Here is a 23,218-nt window from a genome sequence, read left to right on the forward strand (position 1 = left end):
ACTGGGACTCACCAGCTAAGCCAGGCTGTCTGGCCAGCAAGCCCAGGAGACCCATCTGTCTCTGGCTCCTCAGGGCTGTTTACAAGTGTGTGTTACCATGCGCAGGTGTGCTTATGTAGATTATGTAGACTGAACTCAGGTCTTCTTGCTTGCAAGGCAAGCACTTGCTGACCAAGCTACTTCCCCAGCCATGGACTATGTCTTTTTTATAAATTAACCGTACAAAACAAAGGTGTCATGGTGAGGTGGCCACAGACGTACCTGAGATCCTTTGATCATAAAGTCCTCTGTGGCTCACACTTATCCTCACCCCTCCTGCTGGGCCCCCTCCTGCACCCCAATAACCGGCCTCCTGCTTCCATGCCCCCTGTTATTATAACATCTTGGTTGTCTCCTGACTCCACTCGTGGGTGAACACCTATGATAATCTTTAGAGAGGCAAGCAGGCAGCTCACTGAAGCTCTCCAGGGAGGCTACCCCTGACCTGGCGCTCACAGCCATGCCTTCATATGGCCAAATTGGGGCTAAAGATTAAAATATGTTTTATCTCACTGGTCACCAGACCCTTTCCCATCTCTTCTCTGTAATACTCCAGCCTCCACATTCGGTGGCAGCCTGGCTTCTACACACACAGCTGTGCGACCACCAACTCTTAAATATCAACCTTCTTTTGTATCTGAGATGACAAGTCCCTTTTCCGGTAGGGGGACCCAAATTCATAATTTTACACGTTGACTTCTAGAGTTTGGGTACTATAAGAGTAGGTCACTATGCCTAGCTCAAAAGCTGTAATAGCCGTGCCTGGTGCTGCTCGTGGGAGTCCTGATTCAGAAATGACCCTCGAGACAGGAAGGACCCTGGGTGCTGGGACAGAATGTGCCGCTGTGGGGGATTGGTAGCCACCTGAGCCTAGGACCGTGCTAGTGGCCAACTTACTGGTGCTGAGTTTGCTGGTGAGTCTCTCCGTCAGCTGCCCCCCTTGGGCAAGCTGCTCCCTGAAGCTCTGGCCCAGGTAGTAGTCAATGTCGTTGCTCCTGAGGAGCTCCTCAAAGGACTTTACTGTATCCTTTGCGTGTTGGGTCAGAAGATAACAAATGCCCCGTCCTTCTCGGATTTTTTGACGCAGATATGACAGTTCTCGGGCCTGATCCTGGATCAACGAATCGTATTTTCTAGTGTAGGAAAGAGAGGGGAGAGGAAGAATGAGGAAAGAGCGAGTGCTGAGTTATGGGGCTTCCTGAGAGAAACCGCTGTGCGACCACACCTGAGCAACCCCCTGCCTCAGGAGTCATACGATCCACGCTGAGAAGGTACGGCACCAAAACGTTTAGGAGGCCGCTGCTCTCAACTCTTCTAGAATGTTCGTCATATTCAAAACTAAACTGTAAGTTCTGTGAGAGTAAATAAAATCCCACATTTTACATCCCATACAGCTCCAGTATAGTGTGGACACACAGTAGATACTCTATAAATACTTAGAAATTTTAAATCCTAAGCCTACGATATATAGGACTTTCTCTATCTCGTACATCAAATACTGTCCAATGCACGAATTTCTTCTGTGCTCTGATCTGTGGCAGATGGCCTTTAGTAAACATAGTAGTCATCGTCTCCCATGTCATATGCTCTCCCGTGTTATCTGCTCTCCCGTGTCATATGCCCTCCCATGTTGTCATATGTTCTCCCATGTCATATGCTCTCCCGTGTCATATGCTCTCCCATGTTGTCATATGTTCTCCCATGTCATATGTTCTCCCGTGTCATATGCTCTCCCGTGTAATATGTTCTCCCATCTCCCGTGTCATATGCTCTCCCGTGTCATATGCTCTCCTGCAGCACAGCTCTGCCAGTCCTCCATCAGTGAGAAAGGTTTATCCTCTGCATGACTCAGTCTGGAAGACTCTGTGACCATGCTAACCTCCATAACACAATGGGAGCGTCCCGGTGCCCAGCTGAGGAGTAGTTCTTAGCTGCCTGGTGAGCTCTACTGCTGGTCCCCAAGGAAGCAACCCTCCAAAGACTATCACACCATGAGAAACCAAAGTCAAAGGAGATGTCCTCAAGGAAAAGCCACATGGAGAAAGGGAGAAACCAGGAGCCGAGGCATGGATAAAAAAGGTCCTTTCAGATCACCCTGGCCACAGATTCCACCTGACAGCGGCCACGTGGAAGAGCCAGCCGAACTGGGTCAGCTTAGAGGACCACGAGAGGTGGTTGGGTCACTATGTCTTAGACTGGCTCGCTACTTAGCAGTAGAATCCCGCCAGAGGCTGGGATGTATGTTCACTGAATATTTTCAGCAGAAAGTATTGGTAATCGTGATCATTAAAAATGGCAGCGAGAGCTTAATCTCTGCCAGATACCAGAAGCACATGTAATAGTTCAATTACGTCCAGTATCTGTCCTTGGGATGGGGTCTCTCTTCCCTCCCTTCATAGGTGAGCAAATAGATGGGGGGAGGCTAAAGAGTTTGCCCAGCTCGCAGGTTGCAGAGACGAGTTTTACCTGTACTGCTTTAACTGTCATGTTTTTAACATCTGTGACAGACTGTCCCAGAGATCCGCCGCCACCCATGTGTTCCGCTTGTCCCTGTGCCTTCCCTCAGCCCAGCCACTATTTAACTAAGTGTCTTTCTCATTCCCTGACCGCATTCTTTCTTACAACAGCGAGGGTTGCTGTTCCAAGCACAGACTTAGACATCAATTGAGTGGGGGCCCCAAACGGTCCCCCCCCCCTTACCCAGGCCACGAGGCAGACCTCAGCTCCTCGGCCAGCTTCCCCTCTAGACCAGTTTTGGGGAGCTGGGCCTCCAGCTGGGATACTCTCTGGACGAGACTCTCCAGATCCTTTTTGGCCTGGAGCCCTGGAGGGTAAAAAGCCCCTGTGCCGTCAGACAGCCACCCTTCATCGTCATCGGTGGCGCTGTGAGGTGAAGAGCCCTCGAGGGTTGCGACGGTTCTCAGCTTCCGGGGCCTCTCCAGACTGGACGAGTAATCGCTTGTAGCGGAGAGGGACCGGACCCGGCTCCTGAGGTTCTGGATGACCTTGTTGGCATTCTGAAGCTGGGCTTTCAGATCTCTGATGTCCTTCCTCAGGACAGAGCTGTCGTCCGAATTTCCATGCGCCTGGAACTCCTCCTGCCTCCCCGGTTTGTTCTCCAGAGGCTTCTTCGCAGGCGGGCTGACCAGGACAGGGTCCAGGTACCCCTGATCCGAGCACAGCCCCTCCATGAGCACCATGGGCCTCAGACTGTTGTTCTCCTCGCACTCTGAAAGAGACAAAGACATCTTCCTGAAGAAAACCTGGAGCCCTCTGCATCTGGGTGACAGTTGTGTAGCTTGGTCTTTTGTGGGACCACCAGGACCTGTCCCCAAATGCATAAGCCAGCTCTTTGGAACCTACTCCCTATGGTGGAATGTCTCGCCCAGCCTTGATGCAGGGAGGAGGACCTTGGCCTCAACTTGATATGCCACGTTTTGCTGATTCCCAAGGGAGACCTTACCCCATCTGAATGGAGACGGAGGAGAAGAGGATGGGGGTGGTTAAAAGGGAGGTGGAGAGAAGAAATGGGAGGAGAAGGGGGAGGGAAACTGTGGTTGATATGTAAAACAAAATAAAGAAAAGGAACTTAAAAACTCTTGGGTCGGAAAATCAGGGCCTTGGAGAACAAGACCTCCAAACAAATCAATGTATTATCACAGCTGTACCAGGGAGGTGGCAGCCGGCATGACAGCCACAGTCACCAGTTTACCAGTAAAATGTTGGCCTGAGTATTGTACTAGAATTTATTCATTTCACTGATATGAGTAGCCAGTGAGTTGGAGAGTTGCTTTATTGCTGGTTTAGCAGGTAAGGAAAGCGAGGCACAGAGAAGAAGAGGGTTCGCACCAAGCAGTCCGGAATTTGGATCACCGTCCCTAACAGCCCCACTACACTGCCTCAGCTTCAAATCTGTAGGAATCCTGTGGTACCCAACAGTCCTTTGTGAATACAAAATAAAAAGTTTTATTCTAAACTTACAGTTTAGGTATACATAACGCTCACAGATCTCTTCCCTCATAAAAAGGCCTAGGTATCTGAGCTGTGGTGGTGCTCACTTTTAATCCCAGCACTCAGAAGGCAGAGGCATACAGATCTCTGTGAGTTCGAGGCCAGCCTGGTCTACAAGAGCTAGTTCCAGGGCTGTCTCCAAAGCTACAGAGAACCCCTCTCTCTCTCTCTCTCTCGGGGGGGGGGGGGGATATGAATAAATAAAAAAATAAATGGCCAAGGTATTTTCCATAATAGTTCCTGTCCATCTCTGGTCCTGAGTCTCCTGCAGTCCCAATTCTCCTGCCCATGGTGGGTGGGAGTGGCTAAGACATCCGAAGGCAGCGTATGACTCCAGGGAGAGAGGGTGGGTCCCCACACACCATGTGCTTACCGGGGCTGGTGGTCTCGTCACGTTCAGCTTCGTTCTCGCTCCGGCCACAAGTCTCATAGCCCAGGTCTTGAAGGTCCACCTGGATTTGTTTGCTGTCCTGTTTTACCAGGGAGTCACCTGTGTTCGGGAAGACACAGTGGCTGTCCCAGAATATCCGGACGTCCCACGTGCTCCCTCAACCTTAGTGGCACAAACCTTGGCTTTTAAGGCCAAGAACTCAGAGCCAGGCTGGGGGAAAAGGCTTTCTTGGACCCCGATGGGAGAAGATAAAGCCTGCCATAGGTAGCAGGCATCCTCCCCACCAGGGTGAGGCCATGGTTGCTATGGAGAGGCTCTCTTCTGAAAACTGAGGCTTAGTTGAGACTAGACATGGCAAGTCAGGAATTGCATGTACCATGTCAGGGATCTCCAGCGAAATTATTAGGCCTTATAGCTATAAAATCTTAGCATCAATGGAGCTGACATAATTAAGAGTCTCGAGACATCTAGCCCTGCCTTGTCCAATAAGGTAGCTCTTATTTACCTGTGGTTCCTCTTTATCAAACAAACTAAAATTCAACTATCTAAGTTCACGTGCCTGACATCTATTTGAATAAGGAGCACCCCTACCAATGCATCAACCCCCTTAGATAGCGCTTATTCTAGAGCGACAGCAATGATGGGATTTTGAAGAACGAAGGAAAAAGAAAACCCATCATGCAGAGAGCCAAGTCAGCTTACTGCCGGCCCTGGAAATCAGCAAGCCCAGATGTCAGTCTGCTTCAGTCCTTTATTTTCACCCTAGCTTTAAAGATGTGTTTATTTTCATTTTACATGCAATGCATGCTTTGCCTGTGTGTATGTATGTGCACCATGTGCATGCCTGGTACCCTCGGGGGTCAGAAGAGAGTATTGAACGCACTGAACTGTAGAGGATGTCTCGGAGGCTGGGGAGACACCTTGTGTGTTCTTGGAACCAAACCGGGGTCTTCTGCGAGAGCAGCAAGTGCTCTTAAGCACGGAGTCCCCTCCAGCCCCTCCACTGTAACTCTGAAACCTTTCCTTCCTTTATTTTACATCCATCTACAGATCGGAGTAAAATGCTCACACACAGGTCTAAGACTAAAGTCATGGTTTACAGGTGGGGCAGAAAGATAACAGCTGAGAAACAGGTGACTTCATGGGGAGAGGACACTTTGATGGCCACGAGCTAGTGACACTCACTGAGTATGGTCCTGTACTTCTCCAGCTGGTTTGCCTGGGCAAACACGGTGGCCTCTGAGATGAGTAGCTTCTCCTGCAGGTCTTGATATCTTTGTCTGCACTGGGCCAGCTGGGAACGCAGGTGCTTGGTGGACCCCGGGAGGCTAAATTCTGCCTGGTGTCCAGAGTCTTGGGCCCGGGGCTTGTTCTCCAGCTGTGAAAAAGACCAGCACAAGGATCAGGACACTCTGAGGTCACCCTCCAGGTGGTGCCAACCCCTTCTCTGTTGGAACGCTGTGGGCTGCGTGGATTACGTGTTTGCCACGGCAGTTCTCATGCCGTTTGGCAGTGCCCTGCTTTCCAGCAGCTTCTGGAGAGCAGGGAGAACGCTATATTTATCTTTCTCTCTGCAGTACTGTAGCACACTGCCAGACAAGTCTCTTGAGCAGCCTGCAGTAAACATTTACTCAATCGCTTAAAAGGAAGAGGTGGAAATCTCCACTACACCCTCTCTGCCTTCCTGTCTCAGGGGCCCTTCTCAGAAGCCTCTGGATCCTCCATTTCACGGAATCTAAGGCAAAGCTCCTTCCCTCAGCAGGTATCAGTGACCTCTCAGGAGGCCATGACACAGACACTTTGGGAACCTCTGAGGGAGCAGCAGTTCTAAGAAGATTGCATTGCACACCATTTTGCCTGGGCTCCGTCAAGACCAGAGCATCCCGATAGAATGGCAGTTCCATCCAATGAAAGGTCACTGTGTCCGAACACTCTCCCCCACAGCCGAGCACCGGGAGAGAAGACATCAGTTCACAGCCCACTGCCAGCACAGTGTGTAGCTTGGAATTAAATGCTCAGAAACACCCGTTCAATGGTGTGGAAGCCTGAATGGATGCCTCTGATTACAGCATCCTGCTTGAAGCATCAGGGCATCCGCCCTCAGTACCCCTTGACCCACAAAGCAGGCCAGTGTAACATAAAAACTGAACCCCCCAGCAACCCTTCTTTGAGCTTCTCACCTCACCCCTGCCCTCACTTACTTGGTGGGCCTCCACTGAGATGGCTGCCTCAAGATTAAGGCTCTGGGGTCTGGGGCCAGGCCTTGTGGTCACATTCTCAGGCTCTTGGTGTTGATGCATCCCAGGGGAAGGCAAGCCCATGTTCATTCTGTCGACCTCCTTGGCCAGGCGCACAAGGAGCTCCGGCGTCGCTTTGCTGTGCCCTTCCGAGCTGCTCAGGACCAGCTGCTCTTTGAGGAGGTTGATGATGTTGTAGGCGCTCTTCAGTTTTCCCTGGACTTTCCTGAACTCAGCCTGAAGGCTGCTCTCATCCAGACCCCCTTTGGCGGCCACCGCCTCCACCATCGCCTCGCCCTTCTCCTTGTCTTCCTCGACCTCCCATCCATCAGACATGACTTCTCCCATCTGCTCTTTCAGCTCTGCATTCTCAAGGCAGAGGCTCAGCATGGTGTTCCTGTAAAGAAAGTAGAATGAGTGGCTAGGTTTGGCCAGGCGTATAGTTCTTCAAAGACCTTTTCACCCACATCTTAGCTCGCGATAGACTCGGAGAACACACGTGCCTCTCAGAGACCTGTAACACAAGCGTCATGCATGCATGAGAAGACCCAGCGGGGGAGTGTGGCAGAATGGCCTCATAACGCATGATTCCATTGCCATCTGATGGCAGCATTATTAAAAGATCATAAAGTAGACTCCCCAGTCTATTTTCTTTACTTAGCCACATAGTTTCAAATGCTTTAGTATCCATTACCTCTGGAATACACAAAACACTTAAAATATTAAGTTTTGACTTTAACAAAAATAGATCCCGCATATGATAAGCCTGCTATTGTGAGTTTCATCATTATATTACTTATTGCTGGCTTTAAATCACTGAGTGATAAACTGGAGCTCAAAATGCCAAAAATAAATAATACTAATCAGAACTGTAATGAGAATGTAGTTATTTAATTATTTGCCATATTTCTGGCCCATGCAATAGGACATAACTTTCCGGAGATGCTGTGTTTACCCTAGTCATCTTGTATTTCTGGGACTACCACACAGGATGGTCCCATAAAACATCCCCATGTGTTGATGTAATGAAACGGACTAGACTGAGAACACCGAGTTAGAAGACAGACGACAGACAGAAACACACACACACAAATTCACATCCTAAAGAATCAGTACTTGGTTGTGCAACTAGACTAGGTTTCTCAGAATCCTAAAGTTTTGGAGTTCCAAGCAGAAGTTGTTAGGTATGCATTCAGAGAAAATCCTTTGGAACATTGAAATCAGAGATTTCCAAAGGAGAAAAGGGTATAGGTCTGTTCCCAAAATTAGCATGTAGGAAGGAGCAAAAGGAAGGTGTAGAGAGAAGAGTATTTAGTTAGTTTTCTATCTTTCTGTTTAAGGTCAAACCTGGTGTTTTACACTATAAAGTAACGAGAGTCAAGCTTAACAAGGGGCTGAGTGTTGGGAACATTCTATTTTCACACCAGTGTTGAAGTTTGAGTGGAGGGTTAAACAACTCAGATTCCCAAGTTAATAGCTATATGGAGAAATGAAAATAACCTACAACGTTATCTATAAGTGGGGTATGTAGAAAGAGATGTCTATTCCACGACACTACAACTAAATTCACATACATAATGCCGAAATAAACTTATATTTTAACTTAGGCAAAACATAAGGAAAGAATCACCCTGATGAATCAACATAAAGAACTGATACCTAGAATGATAACAAGATTGAATAATAATTGTGTGTGCTTGCACGGATGAGTGTGTGTGTGTGCATGTGGAGGCTGGAGGCTGACTTCTGGTGTCTTCCTCTATGGATGTCCATCTTGTCATTTGAGGCAGGAGATCTTACTGAAACTCTATAGTATCAATGTATTTTTTAGCCTTTTTTTTTCCTTTCAAAAATTCCCTTAGAGTCGAAGTTGTCAATGAATCAGTACTTGCCATTTTTATAATTTCCTTGAGACGGCAAAGATTTTTAAAGCTGCAATTCCATGATTCAACCGTTTACGCTTCTGAGAGGGCTTGAATGGAGCTAGACAAGGCTGTGTAAATCAACCCCCCTTCCCCAAAGCCTCTCCCAGGTCTATGTGCAGCAGTGAAGCTTTCTGGGTCGGTGACTATGGGACTTGACTCAGGAGGCTGTACCCACACGATTGAGTGAGATTCCGTCCACACATATGCATCTGGGCAGTAATACTGAGCAGATACCGACTTCATAGCTGACGATTTAGTAACAAAAGTGGCCACCACTGTCCAACACTATGAACTCTTCTCTAAAGATGATATAAAAGCAGTAAGGCATGGAGTCTATGCTGTGGATCACCCTGGGGCAGCTCTAACACCTTGGATGGAGAAAGGCGAGTCCTTGGCTGAGGTGGCTTATCATCTGCGAGCAAGTTGGGACTCACCTGATGTGAGACACGGAGGAGAACCCGGCTTCTTCCATCTGAGCCTTCAGCTCCTTCAGTTCCGCCTCGGCCTTTCTCTTCTCCTCCAAGTGCTGGCGGACTTCAGCCCTCAGGTGCAGTGTTTCTTCCTGAAGACACCTGTTACTGTCCCCTCCTGCTGGGGCCGGGGGCTGAAGACATACGTCCTGGGTTTCCATGGTCAGGCTTTTCTCCAAAGACGGCTTGATGAGCTGAAAGAGAAACGCAGTGTAATGAAGTCAGGCCACTGAAGGGGGGACCCAGGAACACAGGCAAGGGCAGCTCCTGACGGAAACAGAAGACAAAATTGAATGATTCCCTCTTTGAGCCAGTCCTAAGGGCCCTGGGATGGGTTTGGGAAGTGAGAACACATGCAGTGGGTGGGGAGGGCTTGCCGTCAGAGGAACAAGAGAATCCAGAGAGCTTGAGAAACACACATACACACATGGAACAAGAGACTCCAGAGAGGGCAAGAAACAATGAATACAGACAAATGAATTTAATCTGGTCCAGTGGATGCCAATATTGTGGTGCTTCTCTTCATAGAGCCATGGAGTCCCCTAAAGAGTCTGCTTAAGGTCAGGATGCTTCACTGACCCTAGAGCGCTAGAGCCTCGACTGCGAAGATCATGGCTTAGGATGCCAGGGCTCAGTGGCTAAACCCATGCCTGTTGGGGTGATACTTTGTTTGTGATCCTACAAATAAAGCTTGCCTGGAGATCAGATTGTAGAGCTAGCCACTAGTTAGCCATAGAGGTCAGACAGTGGTGGCACACACCTTTAATCCCAGCACTCAGGAGACAGAGGCAGATGGATCTCTGTGAGTTCAAAGCCACCCTGGGCTACACGAGATTGATTCAGTCTAAAAGAGAAACCGAGTCAGACTGTGGTAGCTCACACCTTCAATCCCAGTACTGGGACGCCTTTAATCCCTAGGGAGGTGGACACAGGAAGGTATATGTCTGGGCTAGAGAGGAGTAAGGTGGGAGGAGACAGGAGCTCAGAGCCTTCAGTCTGAAGATTCATAGAAACAGGATCAAGCCCCCCTTGGTTCCGAGGATTTAGTAGAAGTAAGATCTAGTGGATGACTGCTCTGCTTCTCGGATCTTTCAGCTCTCGCCCCCTAATATCTGACACTGGGTTGTTATGAAGACCCATTAGAATTTGTACTACAGCCTGCAACTCAGACCTCACAGAGGAGATGAACATTAGGAACGCCTACAACCATTTCCAGAACTAAAATCATGGAGCCACAGGTAGGGCAGAGCAAGGCAGTTCCCCTGACAACAGGAGAACCACCCGACAACCGCAGGGTTTGAGGCGAAGCCACCCTAGCAGACACCGAGTTTTCCTCTTTGATTACCATTTGTACGTCAATGCTGTTAACTAAATTCTCTATAAATCTAAGCACGTGAGAGAAAAACAAAGGAGATTTCACAGTATCTTTCTTCTTGGGATTCTCTTGACATCGCTCCTAAATGCTTCATTGATAACAGATTTTAAGGTGTTTTCCCAAGTGGGATATTAGGAGTCCTTAGACTTTCTTATCATATATGCTAGGCTTATCTCTAGCTATTTCTACACCTTCAAAGGGGTATTAATACAATTCAGAATCTGGGTGTGATAACTTACGCAGTGTGAGGCTATTTTAATATAAGAATTTCCCCCACTTTCCTCCCTCCTTGGTTTTTGAGACAGGGTCTTGCCTTACAGTCCATATTGGCCTCAGTCTCCCTAGTGTTCCAGGCTGTCCTTGAACTCTTGGTTCTCCTGGCTTATCCTCCTGAGAGCTGGGCTTATGAACAGTGCTATGACACACTTCTCAACAGGACTCTCCATGGTTCCCAGTCACACTGGCTCCTTTTTCCTCGCAGAGGTGCTGTGTGGGGGGCAGACTCAATTTCAGGCCAGTTTCGACCCCCCCCTCTTCACCCCTCCCTGCAGGATTTCTGTGTCATGCCGTTTTCTTTTACCTCTGTTAATATCGTGAGTCATGTTAGTCACATATAAATTTATTCCGGTTGTATAGAATCATGTCCTAATTATAAAGCCATTAAAATAATTAGTGTATATCTCTATAAACCATGTAGTGGTCACCTGACTAGAGATGATTCATAGAATTATGTTTTATACATTCACTTAGGTCACTAAAAAACTGAACAGAATAGGACCCAGAGCAAGGCATATGGGTCAAAGATGGATAGGAGAGCGTGGGTGGTCACAAAGCTGTTGGGTTTTGCTATCCCTCACAACAAAGCTACGTCATAGCTGTGCTGTGCGTTTGTGGCAGAATGCATTCATAGCACACGTGAAACGGTATTTAGTACCCCAGCAACTGAAGTTGTCAAGTGATGCGCATATAGAAGACAGTCATAGACACAGCCACTCAGTCTTTAGACATTCCATCCCGTCTGGGCTTTGCGAGTGCAGCAGTGAGGACAGACAATGTCTGTCCCTAAGACCGCTGCCTGGTGTAGCCAGCCGGTGCTGTCTCCATGTGTCCCACCCAGCAATTGTAAGAGTGAAGGATTGGGTATTGGACGGGGCCCCTTTGAAGGACTATTAGCACAACCTCCACCTAACTGTGTGATGTGCCGGGAATGGTGGCCCAGGCTTGTAATTCCAACACCTGGGACACCGAGGCAGGAGGAATGGAAGCAAGGCTAACCTGGGCTACATAGGGAGGCCATTTCAAATGCCCCCAAAATAATGAAGAGGTAGGCAAAAATACACAAGTCAACTTTGTGATGTTACCTGTCTATGTAAACTGTTCGCAATGAACAGAACTAAAAGATTGGAATGTGAACACAAGAGTCACTCTCTTGACCTTGAGTGTTGTTTTTGCTAAAAAACAACCCAGCGTTCATGGGACTGTCCATTATAAGGGTATCTTCCTGTGTGTGTATTTTATTCAATTGGTTTCAGTATATCTATTTTCTTTTAAAGGGAAACATTTGCCTCATGAAATGCTGACGCCAGAAAGCATTAAGATTCATTTGGTGGCTGGAGAGATGACTTAGTGGTTAAGAGCACTGACTGCTCTTCCAGAAGACCCAGGTTCAAATCCCAGCCTCCACATGACAGCTCACAACTGTCTGTATGCCCAAGATCGGACACCCTCACAAAGACATACATGCAGGCAAAACACCAATGCAAATAAAAAAATAACTAAATTAAAAAAAAAGATTCATCTGATCATATTTCTCATTTTAAAATAAGAAAAGAAATCATTGCCTAGATGCAGAGGTGTCCGATCTTAGGATGTGGTAATATAATCTCCGGATTTGCAGGGCTGCACTCACAGACATTCTGGGGCACATGGAGCTACAGGTTGAATGTAGATATCCAGTAGAGGTCTGGACATTGTCTAACCTAATTTGAATTTTCACACCTCTGAAAGGAAGTTTTTTCCCCTAAGGTTATAATTTAAATATAAACGTATGAAAAGGGAATTAGGATCCAGACTCATTAACTTTTTACCCCCTACGAAAAGTAAACACTCCTGTCCTTTTCCTCAGTAAACCCACACCCAGTGCACACAGCTAGTGGGACTCCATGGGGTCCCAGGTTAAGTCACACTTCTCTTACTAAAGCCACACCCAGTGCACACTGCTAGTGTGACTCCACTGGGTCCCATGTTAAATTACACTTCTCTTACTGCTGTTTCCATGGCGCCTGGCTTACTCGTGCAATTGCTTCTATACACGTTAGCCTTTCCCAGGGCTTCATGGACCTGCTTCAGAGCTGCACTTATGCTTGAGTGGAGCTGCGTGGTTTCCAGCCTCTTGTTTCACATTTCCAACAGCGAAGGTCAGTTTTTAGGCAATATTAAAGATATTAAGAAATCATCATTTCTCAAATAATCAAGTGTCGGTCATCATTAGGAACAAATCCACAGCCACAAGGAGCTACCACCTCACATATATTAGAAAGTGGTGTGTGTGTATATACATATAAACATGTATGAATATATATATGAATGACAACATGCATGAGGTACTGAGCTCTCTCCTCAGAACCAAAAACAAACAAACCAGAAAGTAAAAAGAAAAGAATGTTGAAAAAAAAAAACATTAGAAAAGAAAAAAACAAAAAAAAAAAAAAAAAAAAAAAAAAAAACCTAGACTGATCTACTATATGAACACTTCTGGGTATATGCTTCCAAAGAAACTCAAATCACTATGTGAGGTGACGTCAGCATCTCTTTCCAGTCACTGTTCACAAATGCTACACCATGGAGCTGGGCTGGGTGTCTGAGAATGCAAGAGTAAGCTACATATAATGAGAAACTGTTGAGTCTCAGGAAGGGGCTCTGCTGTTATTTGCTGAGGTCTGGTGGCTATGTGAGACAAGCTCACAGAAGGACAAACACCAGCACAGTCGTCCTGCTGTGACTTACCTGAGGACTCTGACAGAGCTGAGCTACTGAAGTAGAGAGATGGGTTGGGGCCAGCAGAGTCTGGTGTGGAGAGGGGGATACAGCAGGGACGTGAGACATCACAAAGCTTCACACAGGCAGAAGCAATAGGCTCTGAGGTCAGTTGCTCACCTGGTGAAGAGAGTTAGTACTAAGTGTATTTTAAAATGGCTAAGTACATCTCAGATATCCCCCGTAAAAAAGTAGGCAAGGTACAGATGTACTGATTAACTTGGCTTAATTATTACACTACATATGTGTATATCAAATTGTCGTATTGTACTCCATACTTTTAATTATGATTTGATAGTAAAATATTAGTCTTTTAAACTAGTTTTTCCCCTTTTCTGTCAGATTTAGTGTATTGATCTTTTGCATTTGAAACTTGATTCCTGATGAACTTCTCTGCAGTGAAAATGTTCAGATGAACGGGGATGGCTGACTGTTCTCTAACGTCCTTGTGAACATCTCCCAGGCATTTCTTATACACCTTACAACTCTTTGACATTGGATTTAGTAGGTAATATTTAGGGAAGATTACTATCCTGGTCAGACCTGAAGCTCTCTAAGGCAAGTGACTTCCTACATACGATGAAACAAATTTGCTTTCTTTGATTCTTGCCCAGGAACACAAAGATGGGCAAAGTGTGCATACGGGTCCGTTAGGAAAAGTGTGTGTGCGGGTGCATTAGGGAGAGTTTATATGTGGGTGTGTTAGGGAAAGTGTGTATGTGGGTGTGTTAGGGAAAGTGTGCATACGGGTGCGTTAGGGAAAGTGTGCATACGGGTGCACTAGGGAAAGTGTGCATACGGGTGCGTTAGGAAAAGTGTGTATACGGGTGTGCTAGGGAAAGTGTGCATACGGGTGTGTTAGGGAAAGTGTGCATACGGGTGTGCTAGGGAAAGTGTGCATAAGGGTGCGTTAGGAAAAGTGTGTATACGGGTGTGCTAGGGAAAGTGTGCATAAGGGTGCATTAGGGAAAGTGTGTATATGGGTGTACTAGGAAAAGTGTGTATACGGGTGCACTAGTGAAAGTGTGTATAGAAGTGTTTAGAAAGTGTGTATAGAAAATGTTAAGAAAGGAGTGTGACAAGCAAATGACGGTGTCACCTGCCTTCAATCCCAGCACTTGAGAGACAAAGGCAGGCTGATCTTTGTGTGTTCGAGGCCACAGAGTGAGTTCTTAGACAGCCAGGGCTACCCAGAGAAACCCTGTCTCAAAAAAAAAAAAAGTGTGGGGTCAACAATAAAGTTTATCTCCCAAAGATACAGTAAGGAATTGCTCACAGGCTAATCCTAAAGGAAAACAAGCAAACAAAGCTTTAGAATCTGGACACACGGCAGTTATGGCAAAGCAAGCTTTATTTAATAGAGTTACAACTCAAACTCCACAAAAGATGAAGCGAACTCACAGCAGCTTTGTATACAGTGATGCCATCCACCAAGGTTCTTCCTACTCCAAAGCTAAAAATCAGTTCTCAAGAAAAAGCGATCGGAGGAAAACAGTGCTTACCATCCAGGAGGTGCACACTTCTGTCTATGAAGAGCAAACCCTGGTCTGAAGCTTTGCTAACTTACAATTACACTGAGTACTTCCAATGCCAAGTACCAAGGTAAGTGCCGTGACGTGTGGGGGTGAACGTCTACTCCGGGGTGAGACTGACCTTCTCAAAGTAGAGTCTAGCCATCTCGGCATGAGCTTACAGGAAAGAAGGCTGGGGAAAATGGCTTTACAAACCAGTGTGCCTGTAGGACTTGCAGCACCAGGACAGTTAGACCGTGGTAAGCAGAATCCGATGGCCATGGTATTGGTGTCTTCTGTTTACTTAATCTGACATTATTCCTGCCCCACAGCTGCTGGAGCCACTGTGTCCAGCCGGCATCCCAATCTGTTCACAGTCGGCTTCTGTTCACCCTGCAAATTCTCACACCCAAGATCCTTGACAGAGTCAGAGAGGGGCAGAGACCTCTGAGCGTCGGAGCAGTGGTAAATGTGATTAAAACCTCAGCCCATTAGTCAGTGAGGAGTTGGGAGAAGCAAACGGAGAAGTGGAGCTAACACGAAGCCCTCCAGGGAGGAGCGAGGGGCAGTCATGACTACCACAACGAAAAGGAGACCTTGACAGAAAGCAAAGACACTCATGGTGCTGCCTGGTATCCCCGACAAACTCAGGTGCTCAAGAGCCTAAAAAGAGGCCAAATCCTATTCGGTTTGGGGTCTGTTCACTTGGCCTCTTCTTACCGTTACATGGACGTCTCCTCTTTTTCTCATGCAGGGAATGTACAGGCAGATCCAGGAACCCCCATTTTTCCTACAAGCATTCTTAGTAGCCCCAAGGAAGATATCACTAGAAAAGCCCAGGCTCTTTCTGGCAATGATCCCCGTTCTTTGTAACAACTTAAGAGCCAGGGGCATTTAGGAGTGACTGTTGAATGCCCCAGGGCAAGGCGGAGACAATGAGTGCTAAGATCACTAAGGGTGACTTAACCTGGGTCCAGAACATTCACTCCTGGGCTTCAGACATTACAGTTTGGACAGTGGCTCAGTGACAGATTCTGAAGCTTGGCAGGACTTGCTACTGGGTAGCCTGTCAGACCCCAGAGCAAAGCTCTTTTCTTGTCACAAAGATCCCTGCTTTGGAGGCAATCCAATCCCCAGGGAGTTTCTCAGACAAGTTCTCTTGTCAAGCAGGCCCAAGGCCCTGCTGTACCCCAAACAGCCCTTCCATGTCTGTCTTCTGTTTTGTGTTTCAGTCAGAAAAGCCAAAGAGGGGAAACATCCATGGTCTTGTGAGTCACAATTCTTCTGAAGCTACAGCTACAGACAGGAAACAGGGACACAGATGGGTAGGAAGGGTAAGAAGCAGAAAGAAGACGTAGATGTAGAAGAAAAACAAAACAAAACAAAACAAAAAAAAAACAGTAGGCTGAACAGAAAAAGACCCAGGAAAACCTGGGAGCAGGCTAGGGGAGGGTTACAAGAAAGATATCTTCGCACTCCCAGCGCACTAAGGCTGATGGTGAGAAAGATCCAGAAAGCCTCACGCCTGACACTGACTTACTTGCTGGTGGCTGTTGTGTGCAGCCTCCTCCTCGATGCTGTCTGTGAACTCCGTGCTTGCGTCTTCAGTGTCGTCGGCTGCCGTAGCACCTGGAGGAGAGTCCAGAAGAGAAAGGTGACTCCTTCGCAGGTGGCTTCCAGACGGCAGGTACAATTACACGCTTGCCATCTACCTCTGATTTTCCCTGGTCTTCATACTCTGGGCCAGGGGCAGGGAAAACAGAACCAAGCCTTCTCCTGTGCCAATGATACTTTCTTCCTAATAGTTCAGCCTAGCCCTCCAAGCAAGTTCAATTTGACTATCCTGCTACACTTCCCTCTCTCCCACTTCCATGAATTCTTCTCCATTCTGTCCAGATGCTAATGTTCTCTTAACACGGCCAGACCTTACTAACCTTTCTCCCACCACTGACTGCTGAGCAGGCCCCTCATTTCCTGGTATCAGGGCAGTTCCTCTCACGCTCTTTCATGATTGGGATGGGCTGTCCTTAAGGGGACAATATCTCTGCGGAACTCACCTCTGGGGTCTGTGTCTCACAGAGGTCAGCATGTGAGGCACAGGATGACCCAGGGGCTTTCTGATTCCTCCCTGTAACAACCCCCCTTCCACACATCTCTCAATCTCTCTTTTGGGGCCAACATCCTTTGCCTGGAAGATTCTCTGTAGTACTCTGCTCAGACAGCATGTAGTCTCACCTTTTAATCCTCCAAAGATGGACCTGTCACCCTAGGGCATAAGCATCTATATCCTGCTGTAAGGGACAAGAGGCCACAGTGAGTGGTCTGGACAAAGGTCCAGGATGGTGCTGGGCAAGAGAACCCTCATTGAGAGATGGCCTCTTTTTGTGCCTGCACTGCTCAAGAGGAAGACTTTGGTCAGTAGTTTATACTTACATGGCCGTATGTGGCTAGTGACTACTATTCAGGATGGCACAAACACGTAGCACTAAAACTGATTAAAGTCAAAGACTGTCCATGCAATTCTACGTTAAGAACTGCGACTCACATTACTGATTTCCCCCCCTAAGAACATCAAGGAATATATATTGTGACACTTTTGTATCTCATGGAATTTGCCAAGTTAGGGAACATTAACGTCCAGTTCGAATCCTATCCATCACAGCAACAACCTGTTAAAATCTTCTAACTATGGAGTGACCTGGGGCTCAGGGAGATTCTGTGATTTTTCTCAGGTTACATTGCTAATTCTGACAAAATTTGGGCCAGTAAATCAAGTGTCTGGACTCAGGAGCCACTGTTTCTTATGATGGAGAATCTGATTACTTCTTCCAAGACCAAAGAACTTCCTCCTGAGCCCAGACACTCACAAATGAAATCTCAACTTGAAGAATGAACATTCACAGCTAGAGTGGTCGTACTTCTTACCAACCTTAAGGAAGCCTAAATTACTTCTATTCTGCACGCCAAGTAGAAAGTGGGCAGCTCACGTCTACCTTCCAATTCTTAGAGCCAACAGTCCGTGCCAGGGCATTTGCAATGGCTTGCTCACGTCATCAAAGAAATAGGGCGTGGGTGGTAAGTGTGTTGTCCTAACAGCTTAAGGTCCTCAGTCTTCACTGTGACTGCTGCTGTCCCTTCAGGGGCGAGCAGGATTCTCTGCAGTGAAGCCACTGACCAGGAGGCACTCAGCATCTTTAGACTCCACCTGCAGCCAGCATACAGCAAGACTTTCCCACTACTCCCTTGAGGGTCAGAACCATGTCTCTCAGGGTCCTGGTTAGAGGGGAATGAACATGATCCCTGAGCCCGAGCTGCTTTGGAAGCCCACTAGAACGAGGATGCCAGGTCACTGATGACATCTCTACCATATTATACTATTTTTGGAAAGTTTGTCCCTGGCCAACAGTAGAGATAACATTTCTCTCCCTGTAAAGAAAATGAAGGTCCTCTCTGAGTGACAGATGAAGAAAATAACTTTCCTCACTGTCCCCCTTGGAGCTGGAAGGTGACTCTGAGGGTTAGGAAGCTCCGTGAGGGCAGCATTCCCACATCCTTCTCGCTGGGTGGTGGGCTGCTCCATACTGGCTCCATATCCCTAAGCTATCCCTGCACTGGGTTCCAGGAGTTAAATTGGGGGGAGGGGGCTTTCTGCTGCCAGAACCACATTTCTACTGCTCCTTCTTTAAAACACTGGAAGGGGACCGGAGACCTTGCTTCTGGTTTGGTCAGAAATTACAGACAAAAGAAGAATATCTCCACCTGCCCCAACTGTCTGTTACTTGGAGGTTTTGTTTCTCTCTTCCTTAATGGAGCTGGGAGCTACTCTGCTTTTGCTGAAACTAAAAAGGCTGGAAAATGTGTTTGAGAATGAAGCCAACAAGGGGATAGAATGAGTATGTTGTCTCGACAAGGTCCTATTTGGAAGCCACCACTAGACATCCCTCTTTCTGTCACAGCTTCCATTTTCTAATGAAAGAAAAGAATTTTTTAGGGCTGGCGTGTGACTCAGCGTTAATAGTATTTGCCCGGCAAAGCCTTGGGTTTGATCCCAGGCACCACACAAAACCAGGCCTTGGTGTCAAGCGTCTGTAATCCCAGTACTTGAAGGTGGAAACAGGATCACCAGGAGGTGAAGGTCTTTCTCAGATACAGAGTGAGTTTAAGGCTACTGAGACCCTGCCCCTCTTCTGTTTTGTGAAGGGTTTTCTTTTCTAACCCTTTTGCAAGGCACCAGAAGACTACTTTCTTAACTATCTTGGAATAGTTTAACTTTTTAAATGGAAGAGACTCAACACCTTTAAAACTGATCATAGTCTCATTTCTGGTAATGTATGATATTCTCTATGAGCTAGCATCTGCCCATTTCCAGTAACCTTGCTTCTCTGAGATGGAGTTTTACACGGGAGGACATAGACATGACAGGAATATTATCAGACACTGAGTCCTCGGTGGAGGCTCCAGTGTGGCTCTGAAGCACACAAAATGGAGGTGATGCCACGTGGTCCATGGGTAGTTAGTTGTCTTCTACCAGCTATATGATTTTTACAAAGTACACAGAAATACAAGACCTCTCTAAAAGGAAGTGAAATCCATCAGCTGAGAGTGTTCTTATCTGTGAGGCCGACACTCACACATCCGTAGGGTCTTTCAGTTGACGATGGCGTGGTGACAAAGAGCGTGGACTCCGGTGCCAGAGCATCTACTAGAACCTGCTTTTGTCATTAGTTGTGTGACTTTAATTAGGGTTGGTAAAGCTATCTGTCCCAGGCAACTGCCGCAAACTTCAAACAACTTCGGACTTCAAAGGGTTTGCTGCCACTGTGTGCTTAGAGCAGCGCCTGGCACGCTGTGCAGTCAGTAGGTCTTACCCCGCCACAGTATTGTTTTGCTATGGCTGATGAACTGAGGAGGTCCTTGGGCTAGGAGGTTCAGGACTAGCAAGGCCGAAGGCCACAGAATCTAACTAAATACAGGCAGCAGAGCAAAGGGTTAATCCTGATGGCATTGGCTTTACCTCTCAGTTTTTCCTTCTGAATTCCTGCTTCATAGGACCAGAAAAAAAAGTCCGGGCCATCAGGGACACAGGGTGATCTTTTCTGGAAAGCTGCCACTGCCATCATAAGATTAGACATGCCTTGAGATGCCACTATGCACGAATAGCTTTAAAGGAAACTTTACACGCTTTCCTTTTAATTCTTCGTCATGCAAAAACTGGGTAGGGTCAAGGTATTCTCCCCAAATTCTACCCTACAACTATTATTTCCTTAACTTATTTATTTATATGTGAACAGCAACTTCGAACATGGCAGGGCTCACAGGAAACTTATTTTGAAAATAGATTTAAAGAGTTGAAGCTCACAGTCTGAGTTAAGCTTGCAGGCCAACTGTTCTTTCCCAGAGGAAGCCTTCTCCGGTCTATCTTACTTTCATCCCCGGGCGCTCTGCCGTGTGTTCAATATCGGAACACTCACCTTCTCACCTCGGGAACCAGGTCTCTCTGGCTCAGTAGTATGATGCTGGGTGAGACTCAGAGACAACAGCTCTCTCTATAAAGCCTCAGTTTCCTCTACGTCCATTCCCTTCACGACTGTATTCACGTCAAGAGACGCGAGCACTTCTGTCTTTCAATGCAATGTTTCCTAATAGCGCTGTCCAGTGTGGATACCATTAAGGAAGAAGCTGAGCTAAGTGATGGGAAAGTAAATTATAATCTGAATGACTTTCCAGGGTATACAATCTCAATAGGACGTTAATGTCTACTTCCCCAAAATATGGCTTATTCTATGTTTCACCCATCTTAAACTGCCACGGACGTGTATAAACTAGGGCCATCCTGGGAAGATCAAGCTCACAATCTGTCCCATAAAGTGATTCTATCACAGCAAGGAGTTCTCCCTATTTGTGGTGTCTTTTCTTCATTTCATTAAAGATGGTGCCGCCCACTGCAGCCACCGACCCTCAAATTGACCTGCGTTTACTACTTTTCTTCAGTAAGGAGAGCAAGTACAGATGTTTAAGGCTTAGCAAGCCCATTTCATGATATGGGGGAGTACGATGTTGTTTCTTTGGTCTCACTTTTTTGGGAGGATAAAAAATTCAGATTTCCTCTTCTTTAGTGAAATATGCATGCATGGGATCTGGCTTTGACTTGGAACTTTAGTACAATGATAACAGACTGACTCCTATAAAGGAAAAGAAAAAAAAGGGATGAGCTTCTTCTATCTTTTCTCCTAAGTCTTTAAGAACGAAACCAAATAGCTTCTGTTGGCCTCTGATACTTTTATTGGATCAGTAACAAGTTTTGGTGTGTCTCTACTAAATTAGCTGATTTCCCAACACACATATAAAAAGCACAGGCTCCACAGCACAGATATTTACAGTTTAACAGCACAGTTCCGGGAAGAACGAACTTAGAGGAAATGAAGCCGCATATTTGGTGAGGAAAGTCCTGGAAGTAAGTGAGGGCCACGGGTCTGATTATGCAGTGCGCACTTCTTCATCTCAAGTTGCTGTGAATCACCCTTCCTCAGTACCCCACAAAATTTCACGTGACGAAAGCAAGCAACATTGCTCTCATTATCAAATAACACCTTGAACTCAGGGATGCGTGGCCTATAGATCACACGTGTCTATGTACATGCTTCTGAGGGGTTTAGGGTGGACAGTCACTCTCTAGTGCAGTGACAGACAGCTGCACAAAGCAAGCCCGTGCCACTAACAGCAAATCTACCAGCCTCTGCCAAAGTCTAGAGAGCAGAGCCCATGCGTCTAACAGTCCTGAGCCCCACATCACTTTGGCCAGACGTTTTGTGATACTCTCGAACATTCTATTTTATTCTTTCAGCTTTAGCATAAGGAAGGCAGTATAATAGAGACTTTAGCTTCAGGAATTTGATTTCAAACAATGAAAAAGGGAAATAACATGAGTGTATCACTTTGTAAGTTAAATTATTCTTACCTGACATCTGGTAAAAACTTGTTGGACATACAGTATTCGATTTCCTTTGCATTTCTCATTCTCTATTGGTGATAAATTCTAATGCTAATTTTTATTGGGAAAACTCATCCTGGCTTATGCGATTATATAGGAAAAAATGAAGACTTACCTTCTGTCAGTACTCAAGAGTACATAAAAGGTAGTATGTTTATTTTCTAATTCTAATTATTGTTACAAATGGCAAGGGAAGCCACTTCATTTCAAGTGCGGTGAGATCTGAAACTCTTGCCCTAGAGAAGTCGTTGCCATGTTCAACCTACTCCTGCATCCTGGGTTTTACTCTACTGAAGTGGCTGGCACAGGTGGACTTTATAACCTTGCGGATGCTCTTCTCTAGAGTATAAATGGGTCTCTACTACCAAGAGGAGCCTCTGTCTAAGAGAAACGAGAAAATATGTGCTTGCATCTCACAAGATGCTAGTCTCTAAACAGGAAAACTAACGCCCTTGGTTCTGGTAGGCAGTCTTTAAGCATAGAGTTACAGCCTGGCTCTGAGGACATAGGAAGTCTTTCCCCTTCTCCCGCAGGCCACTGCCAATGACCCTTGCTGAGGAGACAGCTGAGGGTTTTCAGGAGTTTCAAATGCGATGACTTTGCGGCTCCTATAAAAAGGAGAAAATTGCCGCAGGAGTTCTCTGAGTAGTTAGCCTGGTTTTTAGAACTGCGGCACTAGAAGGAATGCCTGAACAATGGGCTCAGAGCTCTGCAAGGACAGATGGAGGAAAACCAAAGCAGGAAAGTGTTTCCAGCTTGGCTTAACCGAGGAGGTCAGGCAGCCAAATCGGTTTTCCTCCGAGAAAGGGGCAGGCGGCAGTGCAGTGTGACCTGCCACTTCTCTCCCTCACCCTGAGATGCCAATGTGAGGTCAGAGACGAGAGAGAGGGCTGAATCAACTTTCTCGAACTGTTTTGAAGACGTAAGAGCAGCCCTTACAATCGATACTGAACTAGGAGCACAAACAAGCATACACGTGGAAGCACTATCTCCTCCACAGATGCCACTTCCGTGTAAACCCTGTAAGTCCCAAGTACAAAACCCTCTGAGGAGACTCGTTATGCCAGTGGAAATCCTCCCCGGGTTTTGATTTTCTTTGCTCCTTAATAGGTCTCTTGCTACCTGTAATACAGCTGAAAGCTTTCCCTACAATCAGCAGTGGTAAAAACATTGCTGTGTCTATACCTGAACGAAGAGCTGTGGGTAAGGAGGCAGATGAGGCAGAAGTCGGG

At 46.7% G+C, this 23,218-nt stretch overlaps 1 protein-coding gene across 11 annotated transcripts in view; it reads right to left on the minus strand.

Moving 5' to 3' along the window:
* Pde4dip (phosphodiesterase 4D interacting protein) overlaps positions 1 to 23,218 on the minus strand; it is a 182,630-nt gene that overhangs the window by 24,082 nt on the left and 135,330 nt on the right. For 9 of the 11 annotated variants that reach the window (XM_050124746.1, XM_050124745.1, XM_050124752.1 and 6 more), the window contains 7 exons: positions 16,536 to 16,624; positions 9,038 to 9,267; positions 6,643 to 7,075; positions 5,627 to 5,819; positions 4,424 to 4,540; positions 2,740 to 3,268; positions 937 to 1,172 (listed from right to left, as the gene is read on the minus strand). In XM_050124746.1, coding sequence (XP_049980703.1) covers positions 937 to 1,172; positions 2,740 to 3,268; positions 4,424 to 4,540; positions 5,627 to 5,819; positions 6,643 to 7,075; positions 9,038 to 9,267; positions 16,536 to 16,624 — 1,827 coding nt within the window. Of the gene's footprint in view, positions 1 to 936; positions 1,173 to 2,739; positions 3,269 to 4,423; positions 4,541 to 5,626; positions 5,820 to 6,642; positions 7,076 to 9,037; positions 9,268 to 13,577; positions 13,605 to 14,885; positions 16,292 to 16,535; positions 16,625 to 23,218 lie in introns of those variants that run through there. The other 2 variants (XM_050124749.1, XM_050124750.1) reach the window with 2 other exon arrangements.

The sequence above is a fragment of the Alexandromys fortis genome, unplaced genomic scaffold (genome assembly GCF_014885135.2).
Source record: "Alexandromys fortis isolate MF-2015 unplaced genomic scaffold, M_Fortis_MF-2015_v1.1 scaffold_235, whole genome shotgun sequence".
Classification (NCBI taxonomy): domain Eukaryota; kingdom Metazoa; phylum Chordata; class Mammalia; order Rodentia; family Cricetidae; genus Alexandromys; species Alexandromys fortis.